This window comes from Acinonyx jubatus, chromosome B4, assembly GCF_027475565.1.
Source record: "Acinonyx jubatus isolate Ajub_Pintada_27869175 chromosome B4, VMU_Ajub_asm_v1.0, whole genome shotgun sequence".
NCBI classification, from domain to species: Eukaryota; Metazoa; Chordata; class Mammalia; order Carnivora; family Felidae; genus Acinonyx; species Acinonyx jubatus.
The window spans coordinates 94217039-94232660 of record NC_069387.1 but is presented as its reverse complement, the minus strand read 5'-3'; the positions used below and the strand labels follow the sequence as shown (position 1 = coordinate 94232660).

Genomic DNA, 15622 nt, shown 5'->3' with positions numbered 1-15622 from the left:
CGAGCCCGCGGTGGGTGTGAGCTATGGGTTGGAAGGACAAACCCGAAGGGAGAGAGAAGAAAGACTACAAGTCCCACTGAGAATCACGTTGTCCGGCTTATTATCGCGTGAACTGGAAACCTTGTTTCCTGCGTGCCGCAGGAAGCGACGTCACGGGCGAGCCACTTCAGAGCCCCTTTCTCGCGAGGCGGAAGAGCTCCGAGCGCGGAGGAGCAAGGGGGCGCTAGGGAAGGGAACTGAATTGCGACGGTCCGGCGAGAAAGAGCTGGGGTGCGGGGAAGTTGGGGAGCAAAGCCCGCTAGGTGTCCGAGTAGGGTAAGGCCGCACCGACCGGGTCCGTTAGAAAAAAAGGGAACCGAGGAGGAAGGCAATTGTCGGGCGGATCCCCGGACGGAGGGCTAAGGTTGTGTGGAAGGCGCTGCTCCCGGGATGGCGACCGCAGATATTCCGGCCCCGGCCTCCAGTGGCCTCTCGCCCAAGGAAGAAGGGGAGCTAGAAGATGGGGAAATCAGCGACGACGATAACAACAGCCAGATACGGAGCCGGAGCAGCAGCAGCAGCAGTGGCGGCGGGCTGTTACCGTATCCACGGCGAAGGCCTCCTCACCCGGCCCGGGGCGGTGGATCTGGCGGAGGCGGTGGCTCCTCCTCGTCGTCGTCCTCTTCTCAGCAGCAGTTGAGGAATTTCTCACGCTCGCGGCACGCGTCGGAGCGGGGCCACCTCAGGGGACACAGCAGCTACCGACCCAAAGAGCCGTTCCGGTCTCACCCGCCCTCCGTGCGGATGCCTTCGAGCTCGCTGTCCGAAAGCAGCCCCCGACCGTCCTTTTGGGAACGGAGCCACATCGCCTTGGACCGTTTCCGCTTTCGAGGCAGGCCGTACCGGGGTGGAAGTCGCTGGAGTCGGGGGCGAGGAGGGGGTGAGCGAGGAGGCAAGTCGGGGGGCAGACCTCCTCTGGGAGGAGGAGCAGGATCCGGATTCAGCAGCAGTCAGGGCTGGCGAGAGCCCTCTCCACCTCGGAAGAGTTGTATCCTTAACGTGGCGGTCCGCCCTGGGTGTGTCACTTAAAGTTCCCTTTAGCGTCGTTATTAGGTCTATGAGATGAGTAACTTTTTTGAACCATCAGAACCGCTTATTTGTCAGTGTCAATATACTAAAAGTAAGTTTCTCTTTGGTGATCCCCATGTGTCACACTATAGAGTCTTGTTTCTTAAGATTGGTTTACTGGGTGTATTATTGCTTTTTAATGTAAACGTGTATGGGTTGGCACCAAGTTAGTGAAATACAAGAAAGTCTAAAATCACATTTGTAATAGTACATCAGAAGCCTAGGTTTCATTAGCATTTGTTTGTATGTGAGGTTGATTTAGATTGTTAGAGGGGAAAAAAGAGTCAGTTTGGGGAATAGTGTTGCTTATACCATATTGAACCTTGGCATTGAAAATTGTAAAGTTCCATTCTGCGTAATTCTACAGTTTTTATTTGTGATTCTGCTTTACCATTCTTGATTGATTCTTACACATTGCTGCCTTTTAAAGTGGGGGACAGGGAAAAGACCCGTAGCTTTACCAAGTCTGTTAATTCAGAGGTTTCAAATTCGTAAACTTTTAGTAACGCCTTCTCTATGTTCACTTTTTGGACATTTTGTAACTCAGTGCTGACAAATGTAGGTTAGAGGAAGACAAACAGCATTTTAATTTTAATATATTGGAAGCCATGGAGTAAATGGGAAGGTGGAGATTATGGGGAGGTTGAGAAGGGAAATAGCAAAATACCTGGTTTTTGTCATCTCTAAGCCCATAATCTTTAACAGTCCTAAATTTCCTTAAGGTTTATACTGGAGAATTAGTCATCTGAAGGTTTGCTAGTTTATGAGTTTGTAGAACTAGGTCTTATTTCATGATAACTGCATTAAAATAGTTTACTAAGTATAGTTATTACTGGTTGTAATTTCTATAGTGTAATGATTTTATAACATTAATTATATTTGGAACTTATGCGCAATGACATTTGTTTGGAAGACACGCAACATTATTTTTATAGAATATTTAGGAACAGATGGTTTTCCCCAGATTTTAGGATATAAAGGGGACAAGAAATGTAAGTTTAGGTAAGAAGTAGCAACTTCTGATGCTAGTGCCCAGAAAAAACTTAATTTTGCCACCAGAAGTTGGGTTAGGAGCATCCCAGGCTCATTTCAAAGAAAATCGTGTAGATATTTAACTTTTAAAAAGAGGATGTTCTTTCAAAAAAAAAAAGAAAAAAAGAAGAAGAAGAAAAGAACTCTGCCTAAGATATTTTTTTAATGAAAGATTTGTTGTCGATTCTGAATCTAAAAAACAGGATGTTTAAGTACATATACGTATATTTTTTAAGAATACAAGAGAGGAAGTTTGGAATTTGTGTTGGAGAGACAAACGTGAGTAAATAATTATAGTTTAATGTAAAGCAGTTCGTATTGAGGTATGTAAAAAGTACTGTGGGAGCAGAGTTTTTTCTTCATCTAATTGTATTAGAGAAGGTGGTGAGGAAGGGGGTTTGCCCAGCTCCTGCCTTTGCTTTTTTTTGTCCATTCATTCAATACCAATTTGGCCTCTGTCACATATACCTTTATTCATTGCTAAGCTTATGTTTTTATTAGTAAACAGGCATATGATGTGAAAAAGCACAAGAATATATCCAATCTGATTTCTGTAGTAACTTACCAGAAATGAGCTGTCTTGCTGTTTTTCTTTTCACAGATGCTGCTCTTAAGAAAAGGATGCTTATTTTGATCCTCTGCTCATTGTTTTCCTCATGAAGTATCATTAATCCACCCTAGGGTTGATAGTCTTTGTAAGAATTTGTGAAGGAAAACATAGTTTCCAACTACTTTTATATGATGTGAGCAAACAAAATTTGTCATACAAATATTTATTAATTCAAATTTCTTAATACCAAGGTTTTACTTAGGCTTATTCCTAAATTTCACTGTGCAATTATAATAATGACATTTTAATTTTGCAGATATTACATTAAGAAAGATTAAGGGTTATGGGAAACCTGGCTGGCTCAGTCATTAGAGCATGTGACTCTTGATGTTGGCGTCATAGGTTTGAGCCCCATGTTGGGGGTAGAATTTACAAAAAAAAAAGAAGAAGGGTTATACTGTGGTTCATTTGTGTAATTAATGTGGAAGTAAAGTAACATGAGTACAAGTTTTTTGCTTTTTTTGTTTTGTTTTGTTTTTTAACTCTTTTTCTGTAATGATTAAGGTATGCTGATTGCAGCTTTAAAAAGGTAAAATGAACCAGATTCTATTGTGGCACTTATTTTCATTCTCATTCATTTAAAATTTTTCTTAGTGATAGACAGATGCTCAGTCAGTCTTAGCATGTTTCCTTTGGATGACTACTGTTACACTTTCTAATCTGATGAGAGCTAACATAATTAGGCCAGTGTCTCTCATCAGTAAAAGTCATTTCATTTTCACCTGCAGTTGTAAAGGTTGAATAGCAGTTCTTTTTTTAAACCAGATCTGAGGTAGAAATTGCATTTTAACTAGCTTAAAATTAAATCTTTTAAATGTTGGTTTCATCCTAGTTGTCGTATATTAGAAATAGATTTCATTTAGCCTTGATGGAGATTACTTACAGTTGTAACTGAATTACTTTTCCTCATTTTTCTTTTATTTTTTTTGTCAGTGTATTGAATCTTTTTCCTCTACAAATCTTTCCAATGTCTTCAGTTTTATTTTTTTTAATCACTGTGGTTGTGCCTTTAGATGGCTCTACTGAAAAGTGAGATGTAAATGCAGCTAATTAGTGAATTCATGTACAAAGAGTAATGTGGGTTAGGGGGGCAAATAATGCTCTAGCTTCACATAGGAGGTGACATTTCAATTTTGAATTGGGGTCAGTTTGAAGAACCAAAAAATCTAAATACAAAGCTGTGCATGATTGTGATTAACAGGGAAATTGTAAGATTGGAAAGGAAGTACAGATCAAATCATGAGGCATTATATGCCATTGTAAGGATTTTGGACTCTGTTCTTAATGAGATTTAAACAAGGGGAGAGATCTGATCAGATTTGTGTTCTAGAAAGATTATTAGTGCAACAGAGTGGGAGGTGGCTTGTGGGAGATAAAACCCCAAATATCTATCATGAGGCAAGACTTCTCCCTTGTATTGTGTAAATGTATGGAAGTGCGTTAGAATGCTCAAAAGGAAAAGTGAAAGAGGCTTAAATAGAGCTTACTGAAGAGCACCATTATTGCGGAGTTAGAAAGGAGTCATGAAGACTTAAAGGAAAAAAGAAGGTAGGGAAACAGGAGGAAAGTGGGGTTAGGGAAGCCAAGAGAGAAGTGGTTTGCAGTGTCCAAAGCTGCAGAGAGGTCAGGTGAAATAAAGTTTGAAAACACGGTGGATAAACAAACTCAGCCAGCAGAATCTAGATTTCGTTTGAAGAGTAAGATAATGAGAAACTAGTATTCTTTCAAGAAACTTGGCTCTGCAGAGGTTAGATCAGAGGTCCAAAGATTTACTAAAACAGTTTTGCTGTAGAACTGTTAAGATGTTGAGATGTAAGTGGTAATGCTGGTTTAGTTTCTAAAATTATTGGTGAAAAAACAATACTTGGTGGTGATTCCCATTCTTGTATTCATTATTAGGGAAATTGAACAATATCTGGAGGCTGATTGTCCTGTAAATTGTTAAACAGAGGAACCATCTTTAGGGAACTGTAATGTTATATCCTAGCCAGTTTAAATGATCTATAAAGGACATATTGTATTAAAATCACATAAAGTACTTATCTTTAAATCTTGTTAATTTCTAGGCAGAAGTGAGGGATAGCAATTTTCACCTATGTTAATTATTTTGAATAAGAATAATATTGGAATTTTGTAGCCATTTCCAAGGAAAAAGTTATGTTCTATGTATCACTTGTTAGAGAAGAAGAAAAAATTTGGTAGTTATCCTTATCTTCAGGGACAAATTAGTTTACAAAATACATTTTGAATGCTATTGAAAGGTTTTGTTATTTTTTTTATAGTATAACTGCCTTCATTGTCTTAGTTGTGCATATGTTGGATATTAGTATATTTGAGGAGCTCTAAGATTGTTATGTACTAGGTATTTAAGAAAATGCTATTTATAAACTAGTTTTAGCTATTAGCTGTCAATGTTCATTTTTTATCTCTTTTTTAAAAATTTGAGACTTGAGAAGAAACTAAAAGAAGAAATGTTTCCTTCTGATTTATGAAGGGTAAATTATCCACACCTGTGACAAACCAGTTTCTCCTCCTCTTTCAGAAAGGAATTTTTAACATCCAGCATATTATGGCTTTTTCTGATAACCTCAGAAGGAAGGCTGCTGTAGACCTCTAAGTGGTTGGAATACCTGTAGTTACTGTGGGTAACAACTGACATTAGTGATTTTGTAAGTGGATTATTTTATGTGGTTACTTATTCAGTTTGAAATATGGGCGCATAATGAAAGTGGGCATTAGCACATATGTTGAATGGACTTTAGTAATTTGAAACTACCAATTCATCTTTTTTAAAAAACAGATAAAAAGGGAGGTAATTAATTTATAACTTAATGTGTTTTTGTTAAATTTACTGGAAAAATTTTGGAAACTGGTTTCCTTAATATGCTGTTCAGCCAAAAGTTTTGGAAGATCTCCATCAAGAAAACAAAATTATTCATCTAAAAGTGAAAACTGTGGGGAAGAAACTTTTGAAGACTTACTTTTGAAGTATAAGCAAATACAGTTGGAACTAGAGTGCATCAATAAGGATGAAAAACTAGCTTTGAGTAGCAAAGAAGAGAATGTGCAGGAAGATCCTAAAACATTGAACTTTGAGGACCAAACAAGCACTGATAATGTCAGTATTACAAAGGACCCAAGTAAAGAAGTAGCTCCTGAGGAGAAAACGCAGGTCAAAACTTTTCAGGCATTTGAATTAAAACCACTCAGGCAAAAATTGACTTTACCAGGGGATAAGAACCGGTTGAAAAAAGTTAAAGATGGAACAAAACAGCTTTCCCTGAAATCTGACACTACTGAACCTAGTCAAGGTAATGGAATAAAAAATTTCAATTAGTACTAAGATTCTTTCTTTATGGGGTAACTAGTCATTTTGATACTGTGTTTCATTGACATTGTTTTGATACCTCATCTGTGAATTCTTCTTGCACTTTCTAGATAGACAGTCATTATTCAATAATGATAGGTTTAGATTCATTCTGATCTTTCTTTTTTGGCCTTACATGCTGGTCAAGACTTCTAATATATTTTTTAAAATAAGCAATAATGTGGACACCTTTATTCCCTACCTTAAAGGAATGCTTTGGACATTTACTTTTCACATGATGTTAGGTTTTTTAGAGATATCCTTTATTGAGTAAAAAGTTTTTTCCCCCTATTATTTGACATTTTCAGCATGAATGGATGTTGAAGTTTATCGTATCTTTTTTCTTCATTATTGAGAAGAACATGTATTTTTCTCCTTTAATTTATTAGTGTAATGGATTATATTTTTGTACTGTTAAACCACCTTTGTATTCTTGGGATAATTCCAGTTCGTGATATATCATTTCTGGGTTGGATTTGCTAATTTTTTCTTTTTCTCTTTTTTATGAAAGTATAAGTTATATGCAGTAAAATTTAGCCTTTTTAGTGTATAGTTCTTTAAGTTTTGAGAAATACAGGCAGTTGGCTAACCATTGCCAGCTACCACAATTAAGATCTAGAACAGTTTTGTCACCTCTCACAGATTCCCCCATGTCCCTTTGCAATCAATTCCTTCTTCCCCCAGCCCACCAGGTAACTACTGATGGGTTTTCTGTCCTTATAGTTTTGCCTTTTCCAGAATGTCATATAAATGGAATCGTTCAATATATTGCCTTTTGATTCTGGATTCTTTCATTTAATAGTGTATTTCAGATTCATCCTTGTTATTGTATGTACCACCAGTGCATTCTTATTGCTAAATGTGCCATTGTATGGCTGTGCTACAGTTTGTTTATCCATTTCCCACTTGAGGGATATTTGGGTTAGAATTTTTCATCTGGGTTTATAGGCTAATTTTTTCCCTTCATTTCCCATGCCAAATTCTAGTATAAGGTTATGATATGCTCAAAATGAGCTGGGGAATGGTTTCCCCTATTTTCAAGAATAAGTTAAGATTAGAATTGTTTCTGGGATATTTGGTAGGCTTTGTTGGTAGAAGTGTCTGGGCCTGGGTAGAATTTTTTCTGGGAAGGTTTTAAACTGTTGACTGTTCATGCTTTCTATTTCTGGTTAAGGCAGTTTAGGTAAAACATATTTTTCCAGTAAAGTGTCCTTTTCCTGTAAGTTGTAACATTTATAAAAAATTATTAATATTAAAAAAATTTTTTTTAATGTTTGTTTATTTTTGAGAGAGAGAAAGAGCATAAGCCAGGAAGGGGCAGAGAGAGAGGGAGACACAGAATCTGAAGCAGGTCCAGGCTCTGAGCTGTTAGCACAGAACACGACGCAGGGCTTGAACTCACAAACGGTGAGATCAGGACCTGAGCCAAAGTCAGATGCTAAACCAACTGAGCCACCCAGGTACCTCTATAAAAAATTATTATTAAGAATCTCATTTTTCTATTACAGTGTTTATAAGTTGTATCACCCCTGTTTTTAAATTTTCTTAGAAAGAAATCCATAGCTTTTTAAACTTACGGGTTTTCAGCCTCTCTTCTATTAAGATCATTTTGAGTTATGAAATTTCTACTTCAGCTGTTTGTGATATGTAATTTTTTGCCATTTATTCTAAATATTTGCAAGTTTTGTTTTTCTTTGATCTGTAGGCTATTTGGAAGTATGTTTCTTAACTTCCAAGCATGGAGGTTCTTCAGCTGTATTTTTTGTTATTGATTTCTAAGTCAGTCATATTGTCAGAGAATGAGATATTAGAGAAAGATAGAATGAGAATTTACTGTCATTTATTTGTAGAGATTTGCTTTATTGTATGTGATTGATTTTTATAACTTTTCTGTGTGTGTTTGAAAGGAATAAATGGATCGTTAGATATGTTTTTTTATGTTCACATCTTCCTTCATTTTTTGATCTGCTTGATTAACTACTGAGAGGTTAAAGTCAGCCACTATGATGATGGATTTATGGTTTTCAGTTTTTGCTTTAACTACCCTGAGACTAAGGAATTGACTCATTATTCTCATTATTATGTAGTGGCCTTCTTTATCTCTAGCAATGTTTCTGCCTAAAAGACTTATGGTAACAGTCCACACCATCTTTCTTTTGGTAAGTATATATGCCTTGTATATCATTTTCCATTCTTTCAGTCTTTCCATATCCTCATGTCTCAAATGTCACTTGCACATAGTATAGAACTGGATTTCATTTGTAATTTAGTCTGACAATCTTTGTTCTTTAACTAGAATATATATATTCCATTCACATTTTTCATGATTACTGATATTTGGATTTTTTTTTCTTGCCTCTTTTGTTTTTTGGGCTTTTTTTTCCAAACATTTTTTTTTTTCTTTTACTAGTTTGGAAGGTAGATATTAAGTTTCTTGTCTCATTAGTTCCTCTAGGAATTGTAACATGAATTCTTATCAATGTTTGAAATTAATCAAGACCTTTATCCTGTCCTGGTATACAAAGGCCGGTACATGCCTAGCTTTGCTCATATAGTTAATGTTTTCTCGGCTCACTTTTCTATGTCTAGAATCATTTATGCTTAAAATAATTTTTTTAGGATTTTCTTTAGAATGTGTCTGCTTGATGGAAAACTTATTTCTGGTTGCCCTTTTAAAAAGTTTATTTATTTATTTTGAGAGAGAGCAAGAGAGGAAGGGGAAGAGAGAAGGAGAGAGAGAATCCCAAGCAAGCTCCATGCTGTCAGTGCAGGACCTGATGCAAGGCTCAAACTAATGAACCATGAGATCATGACCTGAGCCGAAATCAAAAGTCAGACACTTAACTAAGCCACCCAGGCGCCCCTTTGTTTGCCCTTTTTTAAAGATAGTTGTCTAGGTTTGAAATTCTATATTGGCTAGTTACATTCTCAAAATATTGAAGATATTTTCTGGCTTCCATTATTGATATTGAAAAGTTCACTATCAGTCTTAATAGTTTCTAATTTGAAGGTAGTTTATTTTTCTCTGCTTGCTTTAAAAATCCCATTTTTGTCTTTGATGTTCTGTAGTTTAACTATGATGTGTTGATTGCAGATTTCTTTTTATTTATCCAGCTTGGCATTTGTTGTGCTTTTTGTTTTCATTGATTCTGAAAAATTGTCATTATTGCTTAAATATTTTCCCATTCTCTTTCTTTTGTGGAATTCTGTATATCTGTATGTTATATCAAATCATCTCACTTTATCTTCCATTTCTCCTAATTTCCTTTAAGTTTCTGTCTCTTTGGTTTTTGTTTTGTTTTGTTTTGTTTTGCTTTGTTTGTAAGGTTTTTTACTTTGAGAGAGAGGGAGAGCATGAGCCGGGGATGGACAGAGAGGCAGAAAGAGAATCCCAAGCAGGCTCTGACATGGAGCTTAATCTCATGAACTGTGAGATTGTGACCTGAGCTGAAATCAAGTGTTGGATGCCCAACTGACTGACTCCTAGTTTTCATCTCTTTGTAAATCTGTGCTACATTCTGTGAAGTTTCTTCTCATATATCTTTCAGTTCACGGATTCTCTCTTTAGCTGTGCCTGATTTGCCTGAAGCTCACCTATTGAATTTTAAATTTCAGTTATAGTTTTTATTTTAGTATTTCATTTTTATTTTGTTTTTCAAATTACTTTGGTCATTCTTTTTAGATTTTTCTGCTTAGTTTTTCAAATTTATTTCTTTTTTCTAAATAGTATTTTTACAATTTATTTTATTTTAGAGAGAGAGAGAGCGAGTTGGGGAGAGAAAGAGAGAGAGATTTTTAAAATATATTTAAAAAAACATTTATTTATTTTGAGAGACGTAGAGAGCAAGTGGGGGAGGGGCAGAGAGAGAGGGAGACAGAATCCCAAGCAGATTCTGGGCTGACAGCACAGAGCCTGATGGGCTAAAACTCCCAAACAGATCATGACCTGAGCTGAAATCAAGAGTCAGACCTTAACCAACTGAGCCACCCAGGCGCCCTGAGAGACTGAGAAAGAGATAGAGAGGACGAGAAACTTAAGCAGGCTTCATGCTCAGCAAGGAGCCTGATACAGGGCTCGATCCCGCGACTCTGGGATCGTGACCTGATGTGAAATCGAGAGTCAGATGCTCAACGAACTGAGCCACCCAGGCACTCCTTTTTAAATTTAAAGAAAAAATTTATTTTTTAATTTTATTAGAAAGAGTGAGCAGATAGGGTAGAGGAGCAGAGGGAGACGAAGAGAATCTTCAAATTTATCTTTCTTTTTTTTTAAATTTTTTAAAGTTTATTTATTTTTGAGGCAAACAAAGAACGTAGTGGGGCAGGCTCCAGGCTCTGAGCTGTCAGCACAGAGCCCAATGTGGGACTTGAACTCACAAACCATGATGTTTTGTTTTTTTCTTTTCCTTTGCTAATTTCCAGTATCTAAGGGTTTTATGGGTTTCATTTCTGGTTCCCATATTTTGGTGCCTTCTTTTCTTGAATGTTTAGTGATTAGTTTCTTTTTCTTTTCTTTCTTTTTTCTTTTTTCTTTTTTAAAAAAAAATTTTTTTTAATGTTTGTTTATTTTTGAGAGAGAGAGAGCAAGTGGGGGAGGAGCAGAGAGAGACACACAGAATCTGAAGCAAGCTCCAGGCTCCGAGCCATCAGCACAGAGCCCGATGCGGGGCCTGAACTCACAAACCGTGAGATCATGATCCGAGCCAAAGTCAGACACCCAACCAACTAAGCCACCCAGGCACTCCTCCTTTTTTTTTTTTTTTTTTTACAGGTGTTCATTTTTCTTTCAGTTTTTTCGGTGGGAATTTTTTGAGACCTGGGACAAAGATGGATTTCTAAGGGAGAGCTTGTTTTTGCCACTGTCAGGCACCTGAGTAGACTTTTGTTCTGGGAGTACTTTATATTCGAAGTTTTCAAGGCCACCCATGTAGTATAGATTGGGTTATAAACCTGAGTGGTGACTGATTTTGGTTACACTTATCAGGGATGTGTTTTTTCCTCCTCAGTTTAGCACCATGATTCCAGGCAGTCAGTATCAAAAAGAGTAACTCAGTGGGATAGAAAATACACAAGTAACTATTAGTAAGAGTTATGTATGAAATAATGAGTTATGTATAAAAGTATACATGAGAGTATAATAAAAGTTATGTATGAAAGCCTGCAGTAATACAGGGGATGGATCAGATATGTCCACCCCTGGGCTTGGAAAATTTTCATAGTGATGGAAATGTTTGATATGTGCCTCAAAAAAATGAGTTTTTTTGACTTGGGAAGTTAGAAGGAACCAAATGAGCAGATAAAGCACAGAGAATTTTTAAAGGATAATTGAGATTGATCTAGTACGGGCGCAGTTTGGGATATATGGTATATTTCTGGGTGGGGTAAAAGGGTAGATTGAGATCAGATTGCAGAGGGCCTTGAATGTCTTGGCTAAGGAATTTAGATTTTCTTAAACATCACGTATGCCACTGAATATTTTTAAACAGGAAAATGATATTATCAGGTATCTTTTTAGAAAAGTAACTGATAGCAGTGTAGAAGGGGAGGGATTGGAGGAAAACCAAAAGAGCTAAAATTTATATGAATCAATAAATTATTTGGTTAGTGTTTCTTCATATGCATCCTGCAGCTGCCACCATCCAGCCCTCCCAGATCTTCAGTAAGACTCTGCCATCAAACTTTTAAGTTGTTAGTGATCAGCTTCTTTTCCATTTCTCTCAACAACTCTTCTAAACCTTTATCATTTTTTTCAGGCCTTTTACTCAACTTTATTGAGTAAAAATAATGTTGTCAGTCTATGAGTGTGCCTCTTATTTCCGGTTCTCTCACTCAACTTCCAACTTTTCACTTTCTGATTATAAACTTATATCCATATTGATTTTCACTTCAGTGTTTCCACACTGATGAAATGGAGACTTTCTTTTTGTTTATGGTCACTTGTTTTAACCTGTACTCCTGGCTCTACTTTCTACCATCTTTCGGACCTTGCGCTACGTCTGTTGTTTATTTTGATTCATCTTTAACCACATTCTCTTAAGGGGTTATTATAAACATTTGCGTTTTTTTCCTTCCCAAACTTAATCACTCTCTCCCCACTCTGTATTCTCCCATAACTTCTGTCTTTTCAGCCAGACTTCTGGAAACACTAACCTGTGCTGACTCTCTTCACTATACCTCTCATTCCCTCTTAATACAATGTAATCTGTTTTTTCTGCTCCTTACCTGAATACTGAAACTAGTCAGGGCTGGATTACTTGATGTCATTGCAAAATTAATTTTTCATTTTCCTACATTTTTTTATTTCATTCTTCCATTCACTCAAATTAAGCACTTGAATTCCAGACTTGTTGAAATATATCCGTGAACAAAGTAGCCAGTCATTTATGCCTTCATTGGCCTCTATTTTAGAAAGGGGAAAGTAAATATGATTTGTAAATAACAGTTATGGAAAAAGTATAGCAGGGTAAGTAGGAGGGCGGTAGCAGGAATAGGTTGCAGTGTTAATGAGTGATCAGGAGAGGCCTGAATTTGGACAAAGGTTTAAATGAAGCCTTTGAAGACAGTGAGGGAATAGCCAAATGGGTATCTGGGGAAGAGCTAGGCAAAGAATAAATAGAGCAGTGGTTTTCTAACCTTGTTCATTGGATCAGCCTTACCTGGGCACTTGATAGAAATGCAAATGATCATGCCTTATCTTAGATCTACTGAATTGGAAATTCTGGAAGTGGGGACTAACAATCTATATTTGGCAAGCATTCTTGTTGATTCTTTTTTTTTTTTTAATTTTTTTTTAATGTTTATGTTTGAGAGATAGAGACAGAGCATGATCAGGGAAGGGCAGAGAGAGGGAGACACAGAATCCAAAGCAAGGTCCAGGCTCTGAGCTGTCAGCACAGGGCTCGATATGGGGCTCAAACCCATGAGCCATGAGATCATGACCTGAGCTGAAGTGGGACACTTAACCGACTGAGCCACCCAGGCGCCCCCATTCTTGCTGATTCTAATACCTGTTAATAAAGTTTGAGAATCTGTGAACCAGGATAACTACTGTTAAGGGAGAAGGATATTGGCATATTTGGGGAATAACAGGGAGGCCTCTGCCACTAAAGAAAAAAGCATGGGAGTGCTGAATAGTGGGAAAGAAGAGGTCAGGGATGATGGGTTGGGTTAGATCATGTAGAGCCTTATAAGAATTTTGTGTTTTATACTGAGTGAAATGTGAGCTACTGTGGAGTCTTGAGCAAAGGACTGGCATAATTTGTTGTATATTCTCAAAGCACCATTCAGGTTACAATGTTGAGAATATTCTATAGGGAGTAGATGTATCTATTATATTCAGTGATGTTTTTCTTGATAATCTTGAAAATTTGGGATTTTTGTAATACCATACACATCTGGAATTTCATATAACCTGATTTTCCTTTTTTAAAACTAATTAAAATAAAATTAGTTTTCATTTGTAATTTCTTACTGTTGATGTCCTTCCTCAGTGTTCCATTCTCCAGGAGTGTTCTTAATTACTATAATTTTAACTACTACCTATATCCTGACGATTGTCTGTAACTCAGTTTAGAATTCTAGCTAATACTGTGTGACTGCACAAGACCAATTTTCATTTTGGAAGTATTGAGGCAAAATTGAAATAATTGTATTGTTAGAGACCTGTAACAATGGTAGGACAGTGCCTAAGTACATGTTTGGTGAATTAAACCATTACTTGCTTTTATAAACTTTGCGTAAAGTTATAGTTTGAAATTTATGGTTTGTACTTATTTTTAAGGTAGCATTGTGCTCATAAGGTACCTGCCAGCTTAATGTAAATTCTGTTATTTGAATAATTACTTTTATTTCAGAAGTCATTTTTTATCAAAGTACAGTTTTAACTTATTTGATATTTTTAATAATTTCATCTTATAACTTTCAGAGATAAAGCTGATATGAGAAGCTTGGTCAGATTTTCATTCTAATAACATCCTTTCCTTTTCGTTCAAATATTGTGGAAATGAGAGACCTTTTAAAATAATAACTACTAAATATCATACAGCATTTCATTTTAAATTGATTGTAGCTATTTATTGAGTATTCAGAGTATGCTGTTTTATTTTAAAGGATTAGAAGATAAAGAACAAAATTTAACAAGAAGAATTAGTGCCTCTGACATTTTATCTGAAAAGGTAAGATACTGCTTTTGGAATTGGGTGTCTCTGTAAAACTGATTCTTGCTCACTTTGCTCACTTCTTGTGAAAGAAGATTCTGTCTTGCTTTTTGCTCATTTTTTAAATCATTTTTTCATCATTACCTCCATTTGGACATAAGCCTTAAATATAAGAAAATCTGGAGAGATGTCCTGAAGTGTCTTTGCACTGGGTTCAATTGAATTGAAATTTTTTTTAATGTTTATTTTTGACAGAGAAAGCATGTGTGTGCACAAGTTGGGGAGGGGCAGACAGAAATGGAGACACAGAATTGACACAGGCTCCAGGCTCTGAGCCGTTAGCACGGGACCCAATGTGAGGCTCGAACTCCCGAGCCATGAGATCATGACCTGAGCCAAAGTCCGACGATTTTCGTATATATATCCATAGATAATCTTTTTGCTTGTTAGTTTTTTGAAACTTTTAATTTTCACCCAGAGATTGTGTTTTCCTACTTTTGGGAGGTTATCCTGTATTGGAAATCTTTGGAGTTAGACCTTGACCAGCTTTTCAGTTCTAGTCCCTCCTCTTACTAGCTGAGTGATCTTGTGTAAGCTCTTTAGCCTTTACTTGCCTCTATTTTCTTTTCTACAAAATGAATTTAATGTCGTCTGTTTTCTGGATTGTGGTGAGGTTCAGCAGGATAAAGTACAGAAGCACCAGGTACTGTGTTTGATACATAATAGCTTTCAATAGCCCAAGCCTTTTTTTTTTTAATTTTTTTTTTTTATTTTCAAGAGTGAGAGAGACAGCACAAGCAAGGGAGGGACAGAGAGACAGGGAGACACAGACTCCAAAACAGGCTCCAGGCTCTGAGCTGTCAGCACAGAGCCCAACGTGGGGCTCAAACTCTTGAACCTGGAGATCATGACCTGAGCCAAAGTCAGCCACTCAACTGACTGAGCCACCCAGGCACCCCAGCCGAAGCCTTTTCTTTATTTAATTAGAAATATGAAATACCTTCAGTTCCTTCTTTTAAGATTTCACTTTTTTTTTTTTTAATGTTTATTTTTGAGAGAGAGACAGAGTTTAACGGGGGAGGCGCAGAGAGAGAGGGAGACACAGAATCTGAAGCAAGCTCCACACTCTGAGCTGTCAGGACAGAGCCCGGTGCAGGGCTTGAATGCACGAACGGTGAGATCATGACCCTAGCCGAAGTCACACGCTTAACTGACTGAGCCATCCAGGCACCCCTTATTTCACTTAGTTTTTATGAGTAAATCAAAATGATGCAGAGAGCCTAGGAGCTTTAGGAAAGAGGTGGACCTGAATTTAAGATTGATAATATAACAGGTACATATATATATATG

The 15622-nt window shown here is 37.0% G+C and overlaps 1 protein-coding gene across 2 annotated transcripts in view; it reads left to right on the top strand.

The window, feature by feature from the left end:
* The first annotated feature begins 421 nt into the window (after positions 1–421).
* ZFC3H1 (zinc finger C3H1-type containing) overlaps positions 422–15622 on the top strand; it is a 53338-nt gene continuing 38137 nt past the window's right edge. For both annotated transcript variants that reach the window (XM_027071247.2, XM_027071246.2), the window contains exons 1-3: positions 422–1027; positions 5644–6060; positions 14226–14290. In XM_027071247.2, the coding sequence (XP_026927048.1) occupies positions 430–1027; positions 5644–6060; positions 14226–14290 (1080 nt within the window). In that variant the 5' untranslated portion in view covers positions 422–429. The remainder of the gene's footprint in view (positions 1028–5643; positions 6061–14225; positions 14291–15622) is intronic.